General features: G+C 36.5%; 1 protein-coding gene across 4 annotated transcripts in view; it reads right to left on the bottom strand.

Annotated features, from left to right (window-relative positions):
* Window positions 1-4,584: 4,584 nt before the first annotated feature.
* The window catches only part of LOC126237116 (NADP-dependent malic enzyme), an 81,846-nt gene continuing 60,050 nt past the window's right edge, over window positions 4,585-26,380 (bottom strand). Inside the window, exons 9-12 of one of the 4 annotated variants that reach the window (XM_049946931.1) lie at window positions 20,938-21,108; window positions 16,278-16,401; window positions 11,017-11,219; window positions 4,585-5,010 (exon numbers count right to left, since the gene is read on the bottom strand). In XM_049946931.1, the coding sequence (XP_049802888.1) occupies window positions 11,047-11,219; window positions 16,278-16,401; window positions 20,938-21,108 (468 nt within the window). In that variant the 3' untranslated portion in view covers window positions 4,585-5,010; window positions 11,017-11,046. Of the gene's footprint in view, window positions 5,011-6,445; window positions 6,886-9,067; window positions 11,220-16,277; window positions 16,402-20,937; window positions 21,109-26,380 lie in introns of those variants that run through there. The other 3 variants (XM_049946930.1, XM_049946932.1, XM_049946929.1) reach the window with 3 other exon arrangements.

Genomic DNA, 26,380 nt, shown 5'->3' with positions numbered 1-26,380 from the left:
CATGAAGAATGACAAACCGGGTTCTAACAGGGAGGAAGTATTGAATCTAATCAGAAAGATCTTATTTTGTTCACTGGATGACGGTGCAGAACTGTACCGAAGGCCTTCTGGGAGTCGAGGAACAGAGCAACAAACTGAGTGCCATTGGCTACAGTGCTCTGGATCCTAAGAGTGAACAGAGCTAGCTGAGTTTCACAGGATCTCTGTTTGCAGAATCCATGTTGATATTTTTAGAGGAAATTTCCATTCTCCAAAAAGTGTTAATGGGTTTTTGCATAAACATATTCCATAATTATACGACAGATTGACATCAGTGAAGTAGGTGTATAATAATAGGCTACTTGAAAATGGGAATTCCCACACTTTTTGCGATCATTAGGTACCCTTTGTTGTTCCTGCAACTTATGATCAACCACTGTTACAAGGTGAGCAAGTTCTTTTGCATATTCTGTGTACAATTTAACGGGTATCTTATTTGATCAAGATGCCTTTTCCCTGTTGAACAGTTTCAGTTGATTTTGTTTTTCGTGTTCAAACACCTCAAATCTCCCATTTCAGTGTTCATTTGGTGATTAAAAGGAGAAACTATATTACGATCTTCTGTGATGACACTATTTTGAAGAATCAATTCAGTGTTTTGACCTTTGCTCTGTCATCTCCCATTTGATCACTGAATGACTCAACAGATCATTTCAACCGGGTTACTGCTGACACAAAGCAAAAAAAGTCTTAAGATTACTCAGATTGGTTTTTACAGCTACTGAACCACAGTTGGTCTTTTCCATCCCTTAAAACTTTGTTCAGTATACACTAATTTAAGATTTTTGTATAATACTTCTGAATTTTATCCATTTTTGCTCCACATTTTTATCCTCAGAGCTAATTTAGACTCCACAGATACTCTGTTATTTATATTATGTCACTCTTGCTATGCAATTATGTTTTCCTTACTTTCTTAACACACTTTGTAGCATGTAGTCATTGATGCTACCTAGGGCTTATGATCACTTAGCTCTCCTTTATATTAACTAATCTGAAAAGTTTGGGTCTGTCTGTTGCTAGGTGGTTTTCTCTATCTGCTTGACGTAATTTTCAGAGAAGACTTTCAGAACAGTTTCACATGAATCCCTATGTAAGGCATCAGTTTTAATTGCAGTCTCTTCCATTCTATAACTGGCAAGCTGAAAACTCCCTATATTACAATAGCATGATCAGGAAACTTACGATATTCTGAAAGTTCTCTGAAGTGCTCTGCCACCACAGCTCCTGGAGCAAATACTCTAAAAAAGCTGTTAAGGCCCGTTTGAAGTATCTTTGCTGCCTTTTCCTTCTTTCTTTTTAAGTCATCAGTCTTCTGACTGATTTCATGCGGCCCATCACAAAATCCTCTCCTATGCCAACCTCTTCGTCTCAGAACAGCACTTGCAACCTGCATCCTCAATCATTTATTGGGTATATTCCAATCTGTTTTCCTCTGCAGTTTTTGTTGCTTAATGTCACCCAAATTATTTCAAGGAAGTATTTTTTTGCATTCAGGGAGATAAGACTGAGAATATGACCTGATGGAAGGTGAGTTCATAGCACTATGAAACTAGCAGAAAAACACAGACACAAGAAGCTGAAAAAATAGAAAAGTCTAGAAGAATTCTTTATAGAGTTTGGATGTCAAATGGTTGACAGTGACAATGATATATTTTTTGCAACTATTTTCCTGCTTCCAAATGATGTATACACAAAGATGATAACAGAGTGGTGATATTTATCATAGAAAGTGGTACATCCCACGTATTATACAACTACAGTCTTAAGGTCGATTCACAGTTGATGAAGCTGAAAAATTTGTCGAAACATCCCACAATATATTTCAAATGATGGTGTTCACGCATGCTGTGAACAACATGCAACAAGATGGGACAGGACAGAATTTCAAAGTCAAGGCTTGTCAGGAAGAAAGTTTTGATATTGATGTTGGGGGCAATGGTGTTGTCTGTTAACATGAACTCTCAACTATTTTTCTGAAATCTCTGAAGTGTTAAAGGTGAATTTTTTGCTTTTGCCCCTTTTTAGTTTTTATTTTATTATTTTGCCTGGCTTTTATGACATATTTTAAATATTCCATGGTGACTTAAGACATTGTTTTCGTAGAGAGTTTTTCCATATTTTTCTGGGTGTACTACAAGTTCCCATCTCCCCCCCCCCTCCCCTCCCAGATGAGGGTATGTCCAACATGGTTGAATGTGATTGTTTTGGTACTGACCTTCAAATCTTTGAACAAGGACCACCCATTGGTCATTGTTATCGTGACACTATATTCTTCCCCCGTTACATCTTTTCGGGGGGGGGGGGGGGGGGGGCATTCCACCCAGACTAATTTTATGGGTGAAGATGTGCAACCATACTGAACTGCACAGTTCACGGAGCTCTTCAAACAACATGATATCTGGCAAATAAACGAAAATTTGTGACCATATCTAACAGCAGAGGTGACAAAGGTCTTGGAATGACAGGATATTTGGCAAATGGCCTGGCCTGCCCATTTGCACAACTTAAATCCCATCTAGCACATGTGGGTTGCATTGGTGAGACTTAAAGCAGCATGTCACATGCACCAGCAACCATCCAGCAGTTGTCAACTGTACCAGTTGAAGAGCATGCATTGCTGTCCTTGATGACCACAGAACATCCCATTAAGAACCACGTTTGTAATGTCCTGGGGACCATCATGGATTGCACTGGCTTCAGCATAATTATTGTTGCTGAATAGAATTGTCATTTCTGTTTGTCTCATTGAGTCTGTCTTTCTGTACTATGCTGTAGCAGTTCTTTCTATGTGTGTGGTCCAAGTTTCATCAAGCTATGTTACTTGGCAGTCAGTGACATACCATGCGAAAGTTACTTTGGTCCTCAAGTTATTTATATGGATATGTGATGGCCATTCAGAGATTTTTCTGTTTAAATGGATAATTATTTCTATTCAAGATTTCCTGTATGGTAGGTATGGAATTGTTATGAGGAAATGTATTCAATCTACTTTTGAAAACACTTCTGTTATCTGTCAAACATTTCATTTCCATGGGTAGGTTTTCAAAGATTTTTATACCTGTGTATTTCACCTCTCTGTGTCTATGTTAGGTTTATTAAAGGATAACACTGATTATTCTTCCTTCTAGTAGTGTACTTGTGAATAGCTCTGTTACTTTCAAACTCTGGTGTGTGTATTTTGTAAGTCAATAAATGATTTTGTAAGTGAATAAATTTAATACTTATAGATATACTTGCATAGTGTGTGTGTGTGTGTGTGTGTGTGTGTGTGTGTGTGTGTGTGTGTGTGTGTTAGCGCGTGCGCGCAAACCCCCCACACAATAAATTTTAATTACTTTCTTTTATGAAATGAATAAGTCTCGCCTAAGTGAAGAGTTACCCATAATATTATCCGTAAGTCATCAGTGAATGAAAAATGTGTGAACTATATTAAGTTACTGACTTTACTAGTCTTGTAGCAAAAGTAGCTGAGCCTAAAGTTTTGCAGGCCTGTTGTACAGTTATTCCAGTTTCATATTTCATCAATATGCACACCTAAGAACTAAAAACTTTCAATTCTGTTTGTTACTTCTTGTTGGTACATTAGGTTAACAGGAGGCCGGATATTTTTGACAGTACAAAAATAGATGAGGTATGTATTATCAAAGTTTAAAAGTAGTTCATTTGTGCATTTTGTCAGTGATGTTCACAAAACATCATTTATTATTTTCTGTGTTTATGCTTCTTTGGTTGGCTTCACAGCTATGCTTGCATCAAGTAACATTCTCAAGGAGTGTGAAATTTGGAGAATATCTCTATAGATTATAAAAATGTATGTATGATGTTCAGTATCTGCTCCTAAATTACAGGATCAATTTGAATCAAACTTTGCACACATTTCACTTTCTATCTGGTAAGAAACAGTGTAGGGACAAGAGTCATATACCTCTCAAAAACCTGGTGGGTTGGAGAGGAGCGTAATGTACAGTGCACAAATATTCAGACTTTATTCATCCAGTATTTGAAAATGAAAGCACTTAGCGAATTCCAACACACTTTATGCCCAAATTCAAACCATTACAAAGCTTTTACTCATCAACATACCCCTGCCCACAAAGTAACAGGAGGACAAAGCTTCTCACCCACTACAACTTCGCTGTTCATGCGGTAAAGCTGCCACTTCACACGATGTGCTTAATTTATTACTTCCTTACCACTAACTGCATTTGTAAGCATTTCACAGACAGTATCTACATATACAGGGGGCGTACATGAACAGGGAAAAAAAAAATCCAAGTTTTTCCCACATTTCCCAGTTAAAAATGCACTTTTTCTCAGGTGAAAATACACTCATCCATGGGTGAAAATACACTGTACCTCTGGTGAAAGTACTTTTTTCCAGGTTAAATAACAATATAGTTTTTCTCAAAGCTGTGAAACTTATGAAGCCTTTGAATGGTGAAGGTTTTATACATCAGCATAGAGCTTCTGAGCACTTAGGAAATGAAACACAGGGAAAAAAACAATGTGTTTTGGAAGGTCTTTAACATGCAGAAAGATGTACACACCATATTTTGCTATTATAAAAGTATAAACATGAACTGCATCAAATACAGCATAGTAGCTTCCGAAGCATTTCTATCGGCCAATCACAGTTCAAGTCACGTGATCTACCAGCCAACGACAGCAGATACTCGGAGCACAGACACATGATGTAGTTAGCCAGTTGCAACATCAATGTTACATAGTGCAAACACACAAATAGGAAAAGTTACCGGTACAGTTACAAGAAAATCTAAGCTTTCACATATTTTATTTCAAAAATGTTTTGCCTTTTTTCTGAGGGTGTGTATAGGCAGGATCCCAAGGGCACAGCTTAATATTTCTGGATAGGTTATTATAAATTTCACTGCAAGGCACCGAAAATTTTGTGGATTACCTGGCTGAAGACATGTTCCATCAAGCACTTCGACTTTTCCACAGAAGTTCCTGTTACAGATAAAACTGCTCAAGAACTCACTTCACATATTTTTGAAAGATAATTATATATTTTGCCATTGTTATCAATTAATTTTTAACCTATAAATAATACAAAAAACTAACCTAAAAACTTGGTCTTTTTTAGTGTGCGTTATTTAAAATAAGAACACTTGGTGAATTCAAACACACATTTAACTTAAATTCAAATCCTTTCTAAACTTTCCTTACTTACATGCATAGCATAAATTATTCAACACATTAACTCATTTGTAAAGCAAACAATGTTTGAAGCTGTTTTATACGGGGGAGTGAGATTCTTTAAGGAACTGCAGGTTTACTTGTTATTTACTGTCTGGAAAAAAGAAGCATAACTCAGGAACACATGGAGCAATTTCAACCCTGTTAGTTAAATACGCAATGTTATTTGTATAAATATACTATGGGAATAAGATTCTCCAGTACCACTAGAGTTACGGGTGTAGGTAAGAACTGGTGAAGTAAAAATTTTCAAAAATGTCCTATTGGTATTTATTTCCTGCATTTACTTGACTTTGCTGCTTTAAAAGTATGAAGTGTAATTTGTCTCTTATTTTTGCTGTTCACAGCGTCAAGCAGGTTGTGAGAATGAGCACTCAGTGAGCCAATAATTGTGTCGATGTGTTTCAGGAGATAAGATCAAGCCATACAGCTGAATACCACAGATGAATTTAACATTCTATCTGGAGTTGTATGGTATGAAGAATCAGATATATGTATGTGCAATATGCATCACATGCACTTATGTTCAACATCTCCTCGTAAGTCCATCGATCAATTTCAACCAAACTTTGTACACATATTACTTACTAACTGAAAAGAAATACTGAGGAAGTAAAAACCACCAACCTCCCACTGTGGTGGGGGTGGGAGTATTGGGCAGAGAAGTGAGGGGTGAGTAAGTACACAGAGGGGGTGGATGAGGAGGTGGACAGAGAGAGGGGGGAGAAGGGAATGAACTGAGACAGGGGGAGTAAAAGATAGATGGAGACAGGAGGAAAGGAGAGACGCGCCAATAGAAGATTGGAATACACAAATACCTAGTCAATGCTGAGTTTTTCAACTAGGAATCAAATAAATTTACAATTATAATGAAAAAGTTTACATTATTTATGAAATGGTTACAATATGAATGGATTCACTTGCTCTGATAAAAATAATGTATCTAAACGAATACCACCTCTATTTATATGTGAGTTTATTACTCGTTACTTTCGTTACTTATTCTTTAAGTTAATTGTAGTGTCATGAAAATTTTGCTGTCTTCCATCTTGTACTTCACACTTGTTCATTCCAAACCAATGAATACAGAAAGTGATGTTCATTTCAAGAAGTCTAATACATTTAATTTCTATTAGAAAACACCAAAGATTATTTCTGTTTAAGGATTTATTATAAACACATATTTAATCACAATTATCAACAGTTACTAACATACTGCTATCACAATAGAAATAGTTACAAGACAACAAAAATATATTTTAAACACTGTCCTTAACATTAATGAGATGATATCACAAAAATGAATCACAATTTCATAAAGACCACCATCTTCATGCACAAAGAGTAAGATACAAATTTGTTTCAAATTCTGCAATGGTAACACTTTGTGAACATCAAAGTCAGTAACTTATGAAAATTAAATGAAGATAATGCTTCATTTATTTGAAGACAGGTTTGGAATTGAATTTTTGAAATTATAGATCAGAGATTAACTTTTAGTCTGGTTATCAATCTCAGACAACTAATGTACAATAAATTGTATGAAAATCTGATGTTCTCCAAAATTCCTCCAAACATACCATGGAAAGTCCTTTTTGATATTCTTGTCAGTAAAATTGCAGAAAGCTGCATGAAAATGTGGAAAGAATATTTTTAAAACAGGTCAGATTCATTATACTGTGTTTTTGTATCAAGAGATGATTAGATTCATGCACGCATGCACCTGTGCGCACACACACACACACACACACACACACACACACACACACACACACACACACACACACACAATTTTCAGCACACAAAATAAATAATTTTCACTTTTTCATTCACAGAGATGTAAATTTATGACTCAGTTACAACAGTTATTCAAAAATACTCTCATTCATGAGGAAGACCAGAGAAACAAAATGAAGGGAAGGTGGCATGCAAGTGACAGCTGAACACTGGTTACAAACTGAAATTCTAAAAGAATATTTAACCCTCAAGATCTGAGATCCACTCAAACACATAGACATGCTTAAACATATTCATCAGAATACATTTCACTGTGCTGTACTAAGTTCAATAACAATCTTTTTTTAATTTTATTTGTCCAAACAGTAAAAAAATAGTAAAAAGAAAAAAGACAAAAATTTTCTGTTTCAGTAAACTATGAATGAGCTACAGAAGTACTGTATCCCAGGAAACCAAGTGCTACATTTACATGGGAAAAAGTAGGAATAAGCACACTTACTTTGACAAAATGTCCAGTCATGTCTGAGGAAAGGGAACTGAAAGTGAAAACATTACTTACTCTGGCATAATAGTAAGGGTAATATTGCAATTATGTGATGAACTTAGGAGAGTTCTAACAAAAACAACTGGGGTGTAATGTCTAATATAAGAATGAGGGATTAACAGCTGGGGTAAAAATCACATGCCTTGAGAGCAGAAACACTATAGCAATAAGGTTGATTAGTGCCATCTACAGTAAGTATACATGGTAATAAGAAATATGCAAGTGCTGCAGAAACATTTTTTCTGCAACACTGATAACCGAGAAGGACTGGGAAAATAGGAACCTCACAATAGACTTTTTATGCATAGAAAAGTCTTTGAAGTAATGAAAAAAAAATGGTAGTTTCCAATGATATAAAACTGTGAGAATTGTCTCACAAAGAAAGAGGTTCTACCATTAAAAAGGTCTATAACGGGATCTGACAGCAAATCTTTGTTTTCATAAGAAGTAATGAGCACTACAATTGAATGCACACATTTTGACATAAAAATTCCAACTCCAAAACAACAAACGGGTATCAACAACTAACAGATTCAAGTATGTTTCTGGGATGAACAAGGGCTAGAAATATGAATGATACAAAATAGTAAAACTGTGAAACAAAGCATACACAATGGAACTTCAGAAGATCAAAATTCAGGTAACTGAGACAGAATGAACCAGAGAGCACATATATTAATAATGTCGAACACACATCTTGTGTTTTCTCCACTATTTGATGGACACATGTACCCATCTAGACATAGAAACAATAATATTCAGTAACAACAAAATCAGGAAATAAGATAATAAGATGCATGCTTGCCTGGGAATCAGAGTTGGGAAATGATAATTGCATGGATGCTTTAAGATTATCAAAGAATGTAGATTGCTGGTGTGAAATGGAAGAGTAACAGTCACTGAATCAATACAGTGCTTCAGGAGTGTGTAACACTGAAACACACTGGAAGAATGTATTACCAAACTGAAAGATAACATTTAAAGAAATAGGTGGAATGGTATGTCTATTGAGGATAACAAAATATTCATTTACAAGATATCCTGGAAACACGGTCTTCATTAGCCAGTACAGGTAACTGCAGAAATAAAATTGATGTGTAAAATGTAATCACCTGTAGCAGATTACATGGGGTAACTGTTCGGTTTTCCGAAGGTTTTGTTGGCAGAACACTACTACACAATAATACACTATTTCAGAAATGGTTTCATTTAACTACCCAATTTGGTTAGAACATTTCGTGAAACAGTGCGATATAATATAGATGTTTTCTTTAAATAGAAAAAGGTTTTTTTTTTATATATATAAAATGCCCAAATTTTGGTGTAACATTGCAAAATGGTGAAATATTTTCCTCTGCCAAGCCACAGGCTTCATAACTCTTAACTTCACTAAGAAGAGAAAACATAGCATGCCAGACATTTTTACCATTGGTGTGCCAATTACCATAAATTAGGTGATGTAATTGGTTTATATTTTTATTGAAAAATATATTATTAAAGCACAGTGAAATTAAAACATACAGAGGGTCAATTTTAAACAAAATTTAATGTGGACAATATAGACAAATTGTGGAAAAACACCCAGAAAAAGGACTAAAGGCACTATGTGTCTGTCTTTCATCGAATTCTCTTCTTCGATCCAAAACACAAGTATATACCTGCACAAACACACAACTCCATAAACAAAGTGATAAATGGATGGATACTTGTTAGTGGAAATATTTAAGGGTAGTATGTTTTGATTAAACATCAGTTCAATGAAATATTACCGCAATGGGACAGATAATAAATAACACAATTCACTGTTGATGAACAACTAAGATTAATTAAATTCTGAGTAAAAAAATGTACTAATATCAAAATAGTCCCGATAACACACACAGTTACAGAAGACCAATCTTTCATTACTTCATCAGAAAAACAGGAAAATGTCAGTTGTCACTTAACACATTATAGCAAGGTTTAAAGTTACATAATATTCACCAAAAAAAACACGCAACAGACTTTGACGGTACAAACAAACAAAATTGTAAGAAGAACTGTCACAACGATATTAACACCAATAATACTCATAAATACATAAATAAATAAATAAATAATCACAGACAAAAATAACTATGAAAGCTATAAACTGTGCAAGGGTACCGAAAAGGGAAGATGGCTAAAAAACTTTTAACAAAGTATGGACTGCAACTGGACCAAAAGCAACACGAGAAAATATCAATGTGTTTCAAAAGAATGTCTTATTTCCCTTGCTACTGTTTCTTATTTTTCGTTCTTAATTTTTCATTCTTAATAAGCCTCAGAATCTTTAACATTCATTACAAGTTTTTCCATATTGCTGTTTGCCAGGTCGTGGCTTTTTATCCAGTCAATACAGACAGGTTTTATCTATTTTTATAATGCTGGATTTACCTGCAAATAATGATGATGATAGCAATGAAGAAGAAGAAAAATATGACTAAAATGAACAATGCTCTTAATACTGTTTCTGCAATAATCCATAACACACACACTAAGTGTTAACATGTCTAAAGCAAGAACTGACTAAAATGGTACGGCTTAAAAAGATCCGTTCTATCACAATAAGTTTGGTTTTTCCAGCAAATAACACACAAATCTGACAAGTTTCTATAGGAACTTTGAATAAAAACCAGAATCATAAACACTGTTATTAAGACTGCAATGGTTTCTAAATTTATGAAACATGTATCTTATACACCATTTTTAACCTTTACTTTAATTAGAGCACTTTATTTTAACTGGATAACAAAGGACAATACCACAAAATTAGGAGACAGAAGAAAGAACAATGAGCGAACTGGTATGACTGGTAAAATTTTACAGTATCACAAATCAATATACGTAACAAGAAAGTCCATATACTTTGTTGATCAACATACACTCAGTTTCTACCTTTAGTCACTGGAACAAAAGTGAAACTAATAAATTATTTAAAGAAATCAAAGTATCTTAAGAGGTTTCTGCAGATCTTACTGGGTGTAGAGGCCACACTTATACACACATAATGTGTTACTGACATCAATGGAAATCTTTGTAGCCTTTGAGTATAGTTCTGGTACACACTGTACTTATGCTTCAGTTAGTTAAATTGTAATGACAACCCTCTGTATATGTTCATAAGGGGGCTACCTACTTTAGTAAGTATTTAACAACAGTAATATTTTGTACTTAGGCAGAAATATTAGTCACTGTAAATAACTAATAAGAGTAAGATCATTATGGATGAAATTTGTTAAAAATAAAATAGTTTCTACTTAACTGACATGACAAAATATCAAAAATTATAAAAATAAATTAATATCTAGTCTCCCATTAACATTTACATACAAGAATGGTGAGTGCTCACTAATGGTGACATTATTGATGAAAAAATGTTAATTGGAAGAGGGGTAGGGGTTTTGCGTCTTTCTACAGACAGTAACATGTGGTGCACAAAACAAAGGAATTTCTACCTTTGCTGGTGGGTTTTCTGTTACTTAGGCCTACAACTCTATGCTCCTTGCTTTTGTAGGCTTATCTATAGTAACACTCTTGGATGCAGGAAGTTCAGGCCATGGATATACATCAGGTAGTGCATCTTCGTAATTATGATTATACATAGCAGACAAAACTACTGCTTGCTTGTCCTCGGGCTCTGGGTATACTGATGCTGTACCTGCAACACACAAATGATATGTCTGAAAATCAACCGGAGTTTTGTATAAGTTTCCTGCTACAATTACTCTTATGCATTTGTTGCAGTATCCAGTTCCATTCCTCCTACTCTACTTCTCAACAGGAATTTTTGTTACTGCATTTCTGCATGTTGCTTACATTTTTCCACTCTTTATAAATAATTTAGGAGCAATGGCAACAACTCACTGGATAGCAGAGACACTGAATTGCCAACAGGCACATGAACACAAATGAAAACTTTCTAGCTTTTCGACATGCTTTTCCAGCATTCTTCACAGTGCACCACAGGGTTAATGTACTATATCTGATTGTCAATGTCACAGACAAAATACAGTGAGTTGGGACATAGGACCCAAATGACAAGAGGTTGTGAAGCAGTCAATGAAATCAAGCACATTGTGCTTCGCAGCATGTTCACCACTGGGTGGTCAACTCTGCTTTTGGCCACTGTTGGTAATTAGCATGGTCCATCTCTATGCCACACCCACTCCCAACCATTTGTCATATGCTCGTATCTCTTTGGAAGGCCCAGATGCAAGACCTGTCCAACTCACCCACCTAGCACGTCCTACTCACATCCAATCACAGGCTTATTCTACCCCGTGAGGCAGAGCCATCTGTGAAAACAACTATGTTACACACCAGCTCTGCTACAATTTCTGTGCAACATTGTATTTGGGCATGACCACCAACTAGCTGTCTACTTGAATGAATGCCCACTGTGCAACTCTGGTCAAGCGCTTAATTGACGACACACAGCTAGTGTAACATGCTCCATTTCACTGGCAGCTTCACAACCCATGCTGTCAGTTTTTCTCTCTCTCAAACACCAGCTTTTGTGAACTACATAGATGGAAGTTGTCCTTGTACACATCCTTTATTCCTGTAGTCTCCCTGGCCTCAAGTTTTGCTAGTCTCCTGTCTCGGGACTGTAACTTTACCCATCCTACAACCCCTACTCTGCACCACTGTCATCACGTGCTGCACAAACTCGTCAGCACTGGTCCCCATGTGTCACTTTTCTGTCCCATGCACCTGATGCCTCTCTCTCACACATTCCTATCCCGTACATCTGCTGGTTCCCTCCTGCTCCTCATCTCCTCTGTTCCCTTTCCCACCCCACCTGACACAACCCCTCTTGCAATAAAGCTGCAGAGCTGCTGTCCCAGCACTGTATATTCAGATTGCTTCATAGAGCAATACAGGAATAGGCAGGCAGGCAGGCAGGCAGGCAGGTAGGTAGGTAGGTGTGTGTGTGTGTGTGTGTGTGTGTGTGTGTGTGTGTGTGTGTGTGAGTACTATAGCTTCACAAAGAATTTGTCTGAAAGCTGTGAAGTTTCCAGTCTTGTTTATATGCCTGTCAATGGTTCAATTCCTCTACTATTCAGTGAGTTATTACCTTCACTCCTAAATTATTTACAAAATAAACACAAAACTGGAGAACGCAGTAATGAGGAGGTAAAGTATACTTAACAGAAAGACATGAAAGTATTGCAGGTAGTGACAAATCTTTAGAAATTTGTACCTCTTGAAACATGGGATTCTCAACCTGCACATATAGGAAAGAAATGGTAATGACAATGAGAACTGTCAAAATTTAAAACAGAAATTATATGTTACTTGGATCTAAATTGTGAATTGTGGTTTATTAGTCTCATAACATACATAATCTAAATCATTTGATTCAGGTACAGGAGACACGTCAAAATTTTGGTAAAGGTTTACCACATACATACAACACCTGATTTTAAAAAATGGTACCATAACAATAATACAATTTAAAAATACACATACAATTAAAAAACTAACAATTAATCACAAAAACTGATTTTAAAAAATGGTATCATAATAATAATACAATTTCCTTACACATACAATAAAAGTCTAACAATTAATTACCCCTTGCTCAAATTATCATGTCAGTCTCTATGAATTCTTCTACTGAATAGTAGCATTTCTCCCACAGAATCTGCTGTAGCCTTATTCTTACACTCTCTGGCTTCATATTAAATATATTTTTGGCCATTAGCTGACAGAAAAATTTTCTTGACAGGCATTAACTCAAGAAATGTAAGAAACCAAATCTCAACACCAGAAACATTAATCAAACACTGCTGAAGCAATGATAGTTGACATGACAGAAATAATAATAATAATAATAATAATAATAATAATCACAAGCGGATGTACAATACTAGCAAATACAGAATACCCCAGAAGACATGACAATGTAGCAAAAATAATACAACAACAGCTTGCCTTACAACATAAACTTATAAAACAACATGTTCCCACATACAAGTATGCACCACAAAATGTACTGGAGAATGATGAATACAAATTATACTGGAACAGAACCATTATAACAGGTAAAACAACACCACATAACAAACCTGACATCATACTCACCAATAAAAAGAAGAAATTAACACAACTAATCGAAATATCCATACCCAATACAACAAATATACAAAAGAAAACAGGAGAAAAAATTGAAAAATACATCCAACTGGCTGAGGAAGTCAAGGACATGTGGCATCAGGATAAAGTTGACATTATACCAATTATACTATCAACTACAGGAGTCATACCACACAATATCCACCAGTACATCAATGCAATACAGCTACATCCAAACTTATATATACAACTACAGAAATCTGTAATTATTGATACATGTTTAATTACCCGAAAGTTCCTAAATGCAATATAACATATATCGTACAGTTAAAAGGAAGTGACGCTTGATCAAGGTCTGCGTCACTTTCCATTTTTAACCAGACTTAACGTCTGAGAAAGTAAAGAAATAATAATAATAATAATAATAAAAACAGCCAGATCATCTATCAAAATTCATTTTGGCAAGAAGTGATTCGATAACTTCAGCCATCTTTGTTTACATTTTTAAACCCAAGTATTTTTCCTTTTGGCAACTTCACTGCTTTAATAATGTTGACAGATGCTATCCCCTGCAATGTCTTATTAATGTCTCTTCCACCCTGGCTTAAGAGTCAGTTTTGACACAGTGCACTGGAACTTTAAATGATCAAGGAAAGAAAGACGGACCAAAATGCTCAGAAACGGACGAGAATGGAGCAGTAGGAGATGTCAACATTTAGAGTACAAGATGAATTCCACTGGTAAGGGCAGAACATATAGGTGGAATGAGTACACTGAAGGCCTACAAGAGGAGGAGGAACTGTGTATTGACTTCATACAATAAATGGAAATCTGTTTGGAAGACATAGGGTATTTAGTATTACAGTCGTGAGTCTGACAGTGCTTTGGAAGGCATCTTCCAAGACCGATAACAAAGTGCTTGTATTAAAAACAATCTAAGACAGGGGTGCAGCCAATCTCACCTTTTGTTCAGTAACAATACTATGGAAAGGGTAGTTGCTACTTCCATATAGTGGAGATGCTGAGTCACAGATATGCACACCAAAAAGACTGTCAGGAAATGAGTTTTCAGCCAACAAGGCCTTCATTGGAAACACACACACACACACACACACACACACACACACACACACACACACACAGAGAGAGAGAGAGAGAGAGAGAGAGAGAGAGAGAGAGAGAGAGACTTAACTTGCATACACATGACCAAGTTTCTGGCTGCTAAGACCAGACTCAGTATATACATCACGGAAGCAATAAACAGGTATAAAAGAAGGATTTTAGAGTGGGAATAAAATCCTGGGTGAAAGAATATCACCAAAAGATTTGCTAATGACTTTGCTATGCACAGTGTAAATGAGAAAGAATTATAGGACATACTGAATGGAATAATTGATCTACTGAGCAAGCACAGAATATGTATTGAGAGTAAATCAAAAAAACTCTTTACCTTAAAGAGGACAAGCAGGAAGAGATTAGTGATACAATTAGCATCAAAACCGGAGTCTATGAAGTAAATGAATGAAAGAACTCTGCTGCCTTGGAAGCAAAGTAACATATGTTTAACAAAGCAAGAAGGGTATAAAAAGCACAGTACCACAAGCAAAGAGAGCACTTACGACCAACAGAAGTTTACTAGTATCAAACACTGACCTGAATTGAGGAAGAAATTTTGAATACATACATTTGGAGCACATCATTGTATGGAAGTGAATCCTTGACTGTGGAGAAACTGGACAAGAAGACAACTGAAGCATTTGAAGTGTGCTGATATAGAAGGTTGCTGAAAATTTCATGGACTGATAAGATAATAAATGAGGAGATTCTCTGCAGAATCGGCAGGGATAGAAATATGTAGAAAACATTGATAAGCAGGAGGGGCAGGATAACAGGACATTTGGTACGTAATCTGGGTGTAACTTCCACGGTAGCACAGAGAGCTGCAGAGTATAACAACAGTAGGGGAAGAAGGAGACAGGAATGTGTCCAGCAAATAATTGAAGACATTGGGTATCAGTGCTAGTACAAAGTGAACAGGTTGACACAAGAAAGGAAGTTTTGGATAACAGTTCCTGCAGGCCTCTTTCCAATCCTGCATATTTACTAATTTCCCCTTCTCATCCATTACTTATATCATCAGTTTACTTTTTTCTCCTTCAGTGACTGTTTTTAAGTGATTTGGGTGACCGTTTTCTGCATCTCCTTGAACTTTATCTGTACTACCTACAGCTCTTCCACTTTCAATCTCATATGTTGATAGTGTGTCACTTGTAAGTGCTGGTTTCAATCTTTCTGATAATTTTTACCTGGAATTATGTCTTTTGTCTAGTTATTGGGAAGTCAAATATTCTTAGACCTGTCCTGCTAGGTTAAGTAATCTCTTGGTATCGGGTTTCATTCACTGCTCAATTGTAAGAAATTTGTATATTTATTTCTGTTTCTTATGTACTTCATGGTCTATATCTGTCTTGAGAGTGTACGGAACAATAGATAAATTTCAACAAACTGATTCGTTACACCGGCAAACAAAATAAGACTTCAATCTCTAGTCAGAACCACTTATACCATAAGATCTATACTTCTGTTATAGATCAAAATGTAAATACCAAGAAAATGTGTGAATCAATAAGGTTTTTACCTTTCTTGTATGCATACTCTGCTATACGTGTGGCAATGTTGACTGAACATTCTCTTATGCACCCCAGAGGAGGATACAGTCTTCCATTAGCCAGATCAGCATCAGTCACATGGTCTGCAACTGTCTGAAATAAACAACAAAATAAATAAATAAATAAATAAGGATTCTTTAACACCAACATCACTATTAGAACATTCTTAATTGCTCTGCTTATGCACTGACATCCAGTTTTTGAAATGCACTAAAAATTCAGAGTGTATTACAAAACAACCAATGGAGTGGGGATATTAATTTTGTCTCTCTCATATAGCAAATGACAAAACCATCCATAGTGGCCAAATTTCTTTCACAACCCCTACATGAATTATTACTAAATGGTTGCAATTATGTACTGCTTAAAACAAAAATGCTTCCATCTTGTTGACAGTAATACAAAGCTGTGAAAACACACTGAATAAACATGAAATATTTCACTGCAGTCTCAAAAATTAAATTAACATTACTGCACTCTTACGACAACCTAAAGCATGCTAGAGCAAATGAAGTGTCATAGAGGGAACAAAACTATTTAAACCCCTCTGTGATGATGATATAAGGCACAAAAAAAAAAAGATTATTATATTTGCAGTAGCAGATAACATGTACCTATAAGTGGAACGAATTTCGAAAAAAATACTGTTAATTTACTGAAAAACATATCTACAGGGCTGTTTACTGAACTGTTGAATATAAACTAAATTTTCTGTCTTTTTCTTCACACCTCTCCTACTTTTGGAGTAGCAATCTACCTACGTTTCCAGTACATACTATATTCCATAATGAATTTTACATCAATGCAAACATTAATTTAAATAAAAACATTCGATGGAATGCCTCAGCATCTTGTCCTCAATAAGGAACACTGTTCCACCTAAGCCTGAAAGAAAAAAAAGTCTTAGTGACTTATGAAGGTCCTGATAACCTAGAAAATAATGTATAAGGCCTCGTAAATACCTGACAATGTATGTTCTTTCTTGTCTAGTGTTGACTGTTTGGTAAAGGCAAACAAACATAACAATGTTAATGATTGATTTTTGGAGACACTAAACAATTTAACAATGAACTACTGTAACACTGGAGTGACATTAGCTTCAACAAAAGAGTTGCCAATAAACATTCAACAATAAGGCATGATCCATAATTTACACAAGATTAGATACTAACAAAAAATAAAGAAATATACACTTTTAAAATAGGTGACTCCAGCTAAGATAATTGAGCCAAACTGAACAAGGCTGTATATATTTTATAATTAGCTGGTACATAGCAGTGAGCAGAGTTGCATCTTGACCATCCGAAAACTTGTTCATGTCCTGAAGTCATCAGCCAAACTAACATTTTTTTTCTTTACTTTCATCAGGTCTTCGGTTCTGTCTTAAACAATGAATGACATTATGAGCTTATGGAATATCTGCAACCGAATTGCTGAGAGTAGAAATTATATTAGCTGTACTTCAAGAATATCTTTACAACATGCATCATGATGATTACAATAGCTCTGAGGCTGTTCACCAGCGATTTTATTATCTTTAGAGAAATGGAAGTTCAGAAGTATAAAAATCCTGAAGAAACTTGATGATTGATGCACGGGAAAAAAAGATGAGGGTGGGAGCAAAATGTCTACACAATAATTAACAAAGACTAATAATAAAGAAGTAGTAATCTATTGGTTTCTCTGTCTTAAGCATACTGCAATTTAAAAGAGAGTTTTACTGCAGACGTCTTTCACTTTTTTTTTATGAAGCATCTTCTGTGGTTATTCTGCAAACTAGATACATATGTTTGTACATTTATGGGTGTTTTAGATCAAAAACAGCATTTGTGTGTATGAAATTGGTTTGTACTGTACTTATAGTGTTTCTGCCCCTTGTTTACATTTTCTCCAAACCACTGCTTCTTCTCCCTTTGTTAGCAGAGGTTGACATCGAAAGACTGTTTCAGGTGTACACTTTACAGTTTTGCCTTTCTGCACTTTTTATTATTCTGCATTTGCATTATTTACAACTCGAAACAAAAATTCTGTTTTAGATTCAAACAACCAAAAATGCACAAACATATGTATCCAAATTGCAAAATAACCACAGAAGATGCTTTATAAATAAAAGTGAGACACATCTGGTGTAAAGCTCTATTTAAATAAACTGCAATAAGCTCAAGACGGAGAAACCAATAATAACTGATTTCAACAGCTGCTGTGGAAAACTGCCAAGCAAACAAACATATTAGAGAAGCAGTGACATTATGATGGCTAGAGATGCAATCAAATGTAAATAAAAGAAATTTCTTAACAAATTTGAAAGACTACTTCAAGATGAGCATTACAATATTTTACTTTGCTAATATATTTTTCCCAATGAATACTGTCTCCTTTAATATGTATGCACCTTTGAGGTCCTTTACAGAAGGTTAAGGTTATTATGAAAAATTACAAAGAATTCAGTTGTTCTACAAAATTTTGGGTGAACTTCGATGTCTGTAACTTTCTGGTATGATATTTTGGCATAAAGTCTTCTGGCCATCTTCAGGTGAATACTAACGAGCAATACACTGAGCTCTCCTATTTAAGACTCCACCAGCACATGCGTGGTATCTTAGTTGGCATTACGGATATGTTGTTTGACAGCACATGCTTCTCCTGTAAGTCTTTGTGCTGCTCTGAGCATCATACATGGTTAGAGCTCACCTCTTTGATACAAAAACGATTGTCTCCACATGGTAAGATGGCAGTATGATGCCGCAGGGCATGAAGTTTTTCTATAATCGGATCCCATGCAGAATATAATTGGAAACAGCCACTTTGATTCATAAGTGATTCAGACAGTTATATTTCTACTAATTCATTGATGATTGACCTCCAAAAGTTTGATGTATGGGCCACAATTGTAGTTTCATTATATTTCATCAAATGATGAGTAAATACAGAGTTCAGCAACTTATTTGTTTGGAGAAATCGAGTGTGCCGCCGATGTTCTATAACACAATCTTGCACAGTGCACGTTGTTTGTCCTATGTAAGGTGGCAAAATTCACACGGAATACTGTAAACACCTTCTTTGCACAACTCTAAGTAATCTTTAACAGATCCCAAAACAGCTGATATTTTGGAAGGAGGTCAAAAGATTACTCTAACTTTATGTCTTCTTTATATTCTGCCTATTTTACCTGAAACATTTCCGATACCTGGTAGCCAAGCAGTCATTTTGAAGGCTTCATCCTCTTCCTTGTTCTGTCATTTGCACGTCTGTAGCATTCTTTATACTTGTCAAGATGAATGTCCGTTGTTCAAGAACAAAGTATGGGGGTGATCCAGTTCCATTTGCAGGCTACTGGCATCCGAGATGGTATGGGCTCGGTGGATCAAGATCTTCAGAACACTCATTGTTTGTGCAGGATGGTGGCAACCAGTAGATTGTAAATAAAGATCAGTATGAGTGCCCTTTCAAAATACACTGAATGCCCAATTAAGCCATCACTCTCACTTCGCACCAACACATCTAAAAACATAAGCAACCATCTTTCTCCACCTACATAGCAAATTTTATTGTTTCATATAGGGCCAGGTGTTGGAGGAACCCTGAGACTGTCCAAACGGTAAGGTCAAATTATAAAAGTGTCCTCAATGTAATGCCAAAATACTGTTATTTTTAAAATAGCTGAGGCGAGTGCTCGCTCCTTAGATGCCAACAGCCTGCAAATGGAACTGGAATACCTCCAAACTGTGATCTTGAACTAGGGATATTCACCTCAACAAGTACAGACATACAAACAACACAACAGGAAGAGGATGAGGCATTCAAAACGACCATTTGTCTACCATAGATTGGAAATGCTTCTGCTAAAACAAGCAGAATATTAAGACAACATAAAGTTAAAGTAATCTTTTGACCTCCTTCCAAAATATCAGCTCTTTTGGGATCTGTTAAAGATTACTTAGACTTGAACAAAGCTGGTGTTTACAGGATTCCACGTGAATCCGTCAAATCTGATATAGTGCAAATGATGTGCACTTGCAAGATCGTAATATAGAACATCAGTGACATACTTGCCTTCTCCAAGGAAGTAAGTCAACTATTGCTGAACACTGTATTTCCACAGGTCATCTTATGATATATAATTAAACAAAACTTGTGGCCCATATGTCACACTTTCAGAGCTCACTCATCAATGAACCACTAGAAAATACAATTGTCTGAATCGATACAGCCGTCTCCAATTAAATTCTGCATGGAATCTAATTATACAAAAACTTCATGCCCCACGTAATCAGCATCCTCCTGCAATCTTACCATGTGGAAACAATCATTTTGATATCTAAGAGGCAAGCTTTCACCACGTATGGCGCTCAGCGCAGCGCACAGACTTACAGTAGAAGCACATGCACAATACTAACTAGGATACCATGCATGTGCTGGCAGGATATTAAATTGGAGAGCTCAATTTATTGCTCATCAGTATTCACCTAAATATGGCCAGAAGACTCTGGGCCAAAATATCAAACCAGCCCATTACAGACACATGGTAGTTTTCCCGAAATTTTATAGAACAATCTGTACTGGTCAGGGAAGTTTTAAAGTTCAATTCAATTACTGTTTAAACTGTGTATGTAGTAAAGATTTTCTTACCTGTGCAGCAATAAGAAACAGCTGTTCCTCAATATGATGAATGCCTGTGACAATAACGCCTAATGCAATGCCGGGGAAAATGTAGGCATTGTTTCCTTGTCCTGGATAGTAAGTTTTACCATCAAGCTGTACAGGTGGGAACGGAGAACCACTGGCAAAAATGCAGCGGCCCTGTAAAAGAAAATCAGTATGAAGAAAACTTAATTCCATCTAAACCCATACGTTGCTAGTATTTGCAATTTAATTATTTTTCCTTCTTTTCTGAAAACTATGTGCCATTTCCATAATTCATTTCCACACACAGAAATTGCAATTTTCACTCCATGGAGTGCAGTATTGTTTTATTCCAACCATTTTATTCTAACCACGACATTATGAAAATAAATAACAGCAGTAATTTTCATGTTGAACACTATTTCATGTTACATGTTTGGAGCTGTGAACTAGTGGAATACCACTAACAGATTCGATGGTATGATGAGGAATTGGGTGAATCAATGCTGGTGCCACGAAGACAAATATTAACAGTATGCCTATGCGAGAATGGCCTTCTTTGAACTTTTACCACAAATCCTGGAATAAATCATCTAATATGAGACAACTGGGCACAGCAACTGAAGTAAAACGAAGTGTCTCCTGGCAGTACTAAGAGGCTATATACACAAAAAGTGGAATGAAGTACCAGGCCGTAGGCCTCTGTGAATATGTCATTGAACAATCTTTGAGTGCTGAAGTTCAGCAAAAGACTCAAATATACAACAAAGTCTTTCCGAGTGTCTATGTGCATCCAACAGGAGATGTTTTAAACTTCATTAAGCAATTAGAATGGGTATAATAATACTTAAAAGTAACTAGGAAGTGACTATGTAAGGATACCAATACAGAATCATTTCAAATATTTCTGATTAAGGGTACCTTGACTTAATGATGTCCAGTTTTAGTTTAACCACCATAACAACATTTCCAACAAAAGCAGAAATGAGTGCAACAGCAACTGTAAAATTTCATGAACAGTAACTGCTGACTCAATTACACATTCAGGGAGAATTTACAAGATGAAAAATTGAAAGACATTTACAAAGAGCACACAGTAGGGAGAAATTAAATTCTTCACTCAAAATATTCTTATAACATTATGGATCCAGTTTTCATATACAACATATCAGGGGCATTTGCAACGGATGTTGAGCAAAAGCGTGGCTAACATCTGGGATCCAAGTACTTGGTGCTACGAAGAGATTTTTATTTAATGCAGAGAACTAACTCTAATTAACACTTAAAAATACACTACAAGAAGTCTTGAAACATTCTGATATGTGTCATGAAAAAGGCTAAAACCATGTACTATGCACAAAAAATTCAAAATCTAAACTGCAATGGAAAGGCAATTTGGAGCATTATTGAGGGTGAAATGAATAAAAGTCAAAAGATATTCACCTCCTGGATGACTCTAGCAGTGTAAAAAACATAAAATTAATTGCCTACTAAATTCAGTTGATTCTTCCTAACAGCAGTTTGAAACACAGAAACATAAAGTGATACAGTGAAAGCAGATACGTTAAACCAACCTAGATAGGCTATGCATACTCCATTGCCAGACATCAGTGTTGTTAAATCATCTGTTAAGAGAGATCACAAAAATCATTAGGTTTTTAATAAGCAGTTACTCTTCTAAGATTAATAGATGATTGAGCTGATCCTCCTTGGTACACAAAATGTGTCAGAAAACTGTTGCAGAAAATACGTAAAAAACATGCCAAATTTAAATGGATGCAAAATCTCCAAGATTGGGGATATTCTACAGAAGCTTGAAATTTAGCTCGAACTTCAATGCAAGATGCTTACAATAGTTTCTACAATGAAACTTTGTCTCAAAACCTGGCAGAAAATCGAAAGAGATTCTGGTCATATGTGAAGTATGCTAGCGGCAAGACACAATCAAAGCCGTCTCTGCGCGATAGCAATGGAAATATTGAAGACAACAGTGCTGCCAAAGCAGAGTTACTAAACATCAGTCTTCTGAAATTCATTCACCAAAATCGACAAAGTAAATATTCCAGAATATGAATCAAGAACAGCTGCCAACATGAGTAATGTAGAAGTAGATATCCTCGGAGTAGTGAAGCAACTTAAATCACATACGAAAAGCAAGTCTTCCACAGTCCAGGCCGTACACTAATTAGTTTCCTTTCAGAGTATGCTGATACAATAGCTCCATAGCCCCTGGCAGATGAGAAGTCAGCGCGATCGAATGTCATACCTAACGATTCCCGGCTGGGTTGGAGATTTCCTCCACTCAGGGACTGGGTGTTGCATTGTCTTTATCATCATCATTTCATCCCCACTGACACGAAAGTCGCCGAAGTGGCATCAACTTGAAAGACTTGCACCAAGTGAATGGTCTACCCAACGGGAGGCCCTAGCCACATGGCATTTCCATTTCCATAGCTCCATACTTAACAATCATACACAACCGTTCACTCGACAAAAGATCCATACCTAATGTCGGAAAGTTGCACAGGTCACACCAATACTCAAGAATGGTAGTATGAGTAATCCACTACATTACAGGACCATATCATTAATGTTTATATGCAGCAGGACTTTGAAACATATACTAAGTTCGAATATTATGAATTACCTCAAAGAGAATGGTCTATTGATACACAGTCAACACAGATTTAGAAAACATTGTACTTGTGAAACACATCTACCTCTTTACTCAAACGAATGTTGAGTGGCATGGGATTTCACATTAATTCCGCATTTCTAGATTTTTTGACACTGCACCATACACGCGGCTTGTAGTGAAATTGCATACTTATGGAATATCTTATCAGTTATGTGACTGACTTCATGATTCGCTGTCAGAGAGGTCGCAGTTCGTAGTCATAGAGTAAAACAGAAGTGATTTCTGGCGTTCCCCAAGGTAGTGTTGTACGCCTTCTGTTGTTCCTCATGCATACAAACGATTTAGGAGACAATCTGAGCAGCAGGACACAATGTGTAGTTCCCCACAGAGTGCCACATTGTGGATAATTTCTGGTGGCCCAAAAGAAAATGAGATGTAGAGCATTACGTAAAGAACTGCATTCCTTGCATTCAGAGTGTAAGGATGAGTCAGCAGTGATTGTCATTAAAAAGGTTAGATAAGGAGGATAGACCATTCCAAATCATAAGACTAAGACATCTTTGGCCACTTCACACAAACACCAGCAAGGAATCAATATGTGTTGCCTATAATTGCATTTCTCATGTTACTGAGCCACAATTGACATACCATATGAAAAATCAGAAACAGTGGCACAGGCTATGGTTAATTGTTTGTTACTGAAGTTCATAACACAAGATACTATTATAACTGACTAAGGCACAAACTTTATGCCTGAGATTTTAAAGCAATTATTCTGGTTATTATGTATAAAGAAATTACAAACCATGCACTACATCCACAAGCAAATGGCAGAACTGCATGAATTCACTGACAATAAGAAAAATGTTAAGTTATTATGTAAATAGTAGCCATAATACTTGTGACATGCTTCTAAAATTTGTCATGGCCATGTACAACTCTTCAACCCATGAAAACTTTGGATTGTCCCCATATGAGGTTATTTTTGACTGAGAAATGGCCTCTCCTTTTGAATTATGCCAATCTACCTCAGGAGAAGATAATCCTCAGTTCAAAATTTTGCAAGAAGTTTAAAATTTATCTGCCATAAGGTCAAAAAGGTGAACACAAAGGCTCTATAAAGACAGGAAGGCAGCCACAGCAAGAGGCTAAATTGTCTAAATACCACATCAGGCAGTCGGTAATGCTATCTAATCCTTACATGCTGAAATAAGAACTAAAGAGTTCATTTCCTGTTACCACAGACTTTGTGAGGTAGTCGAGGTGACGTCTCTAATTAATGTAGAGCTACATCTCCTGACCCAAAGCACAATTCTGCATGTGGAGAAATTTGTTCCTTTCAGAGTGAACCTGATACACTTTCTAAATTACTGGTTGCTCCTCCTGGAGGGGGAGATAGTAAGTGGCTGAAGAAAATATGAGAAAGAAATGCAGAACCAGGAAAGTGAAACAGGTTGTAACTGCAATTGTCCCCACTCATTCCTGTGCTCTTAGGACAAGCAAACTAACAGAGAATTTCCACTTTCCACTGGAAGTAGCCTGGATCCAGCCCAGAATGTAAAGACAAAGAACAGAGGGTAGCAACTCGAGCTCCGATTGTCAAGCACAAGACAAAGGGGAATATGAGAGAAAGAGGCATCACCACTGTGCTGTTGCTGAGGCTGTTGGGCAGATACAAATTGGCAAAGAGACTTAAAATCAGTCCTGTGTCTAATGGGGTACTATTTGCACAGCAGCTGGATGCAGTAATATCAAAACATCAGTTGTCATTAAGCATGGTTGTCAATATATGGGTAGAAAATCAAGACTGACAGTTCAAAGATACCTTTGATATATTAAAATTCATGATGCCAGACAAGATGTGGAAGGGAACCAGATCTTGAAATGCATACTGCACAGCTCACAAGTATCCACGAAAACATGGTAAACATACCTGTCAATTTCACACAATTGATCATTGTGAAGGTTTTACATACTCTCACCTGAAGTGTCACTGATACACGCATTGAGTCACATAGCTGCAGGAAGCTCTCCTCCATGCTCCCCGTAGCAACTTGACACTGATGAGCTTACCTCCTGCACAGTTCTTGGAAGGACTATGTAAAACTGAAGTGAGTTGCCAGCACCCTTAGAATTGTTAGCAGCAATAGAGGAGTCCTTACCATTCCACTACCATATGGAAAGTGTGGACGGTATGCAAGAAGGAACCAGGTTAAGAGCTGGGTGCAGTTACCACTAAGTATAAAGATTGCCAATTTGAGTGTTTTGCCATCCACCATTGCTCAGTAGCATGGGGATCTTGAAGAAATTTGTGTACTTATGGATACATGAAATATTATTGGTATCACCTGATAGAAAGTCACACACCCTACTCTTCACCTCAGAATTATTTCAGTGCTGAACCATGCATGTCATTGTCTACCCCCATCCAAGAATACACACAGTCTCCGAGTCATGTGAGTACACGTGGTTTCATTCCAAGAAACCTGCGATAGAGTGCCCCAGGGAGGTTATTACAGGGGAAGCCAAATTCTATCAAAACCCAGGGTCACACTGGCCATTCTCAGCATCAAGACTGATAGTTATCATTTGTACCTGCTACGAATGGTCATTTTGGCAGTGCTCAGTGAATAGAACAGGAGGTGCAACGAATGCTGATAAAAGGACACAATGCTTTCAGGTTACCTGCCACTATCGCCAGAACCACCACCCTAAACACCAATTACTTGTTAATGTACCTGCGAGACCTACTCTTCCAAATCCTACACAAGGAAACTACAACCTACTTACTTGGCACACTAGACCTAATCC

The sequence above is a fragment of the Schistocerca nitens genome, chromosome 2 (genome assembly GCF_023898315.1).
Source record: "Schistocerca nitens isolate TAMUIC-IGC-003100 chromosome 2, iqSchNite1.1, whole genome shotgun sequence".
Lineage (NCBI taxonomy): Eukaryota > Metazoa > Arthropoda > Insecta > Orthoptera > Acrididae > Schistocerca > Schistocerca nitens.
The sequence above is the reverse complement of the archived record's forward strand: the minus strand, read 5'-3'. Positions and strand labels throughout refer to the sequence as shown.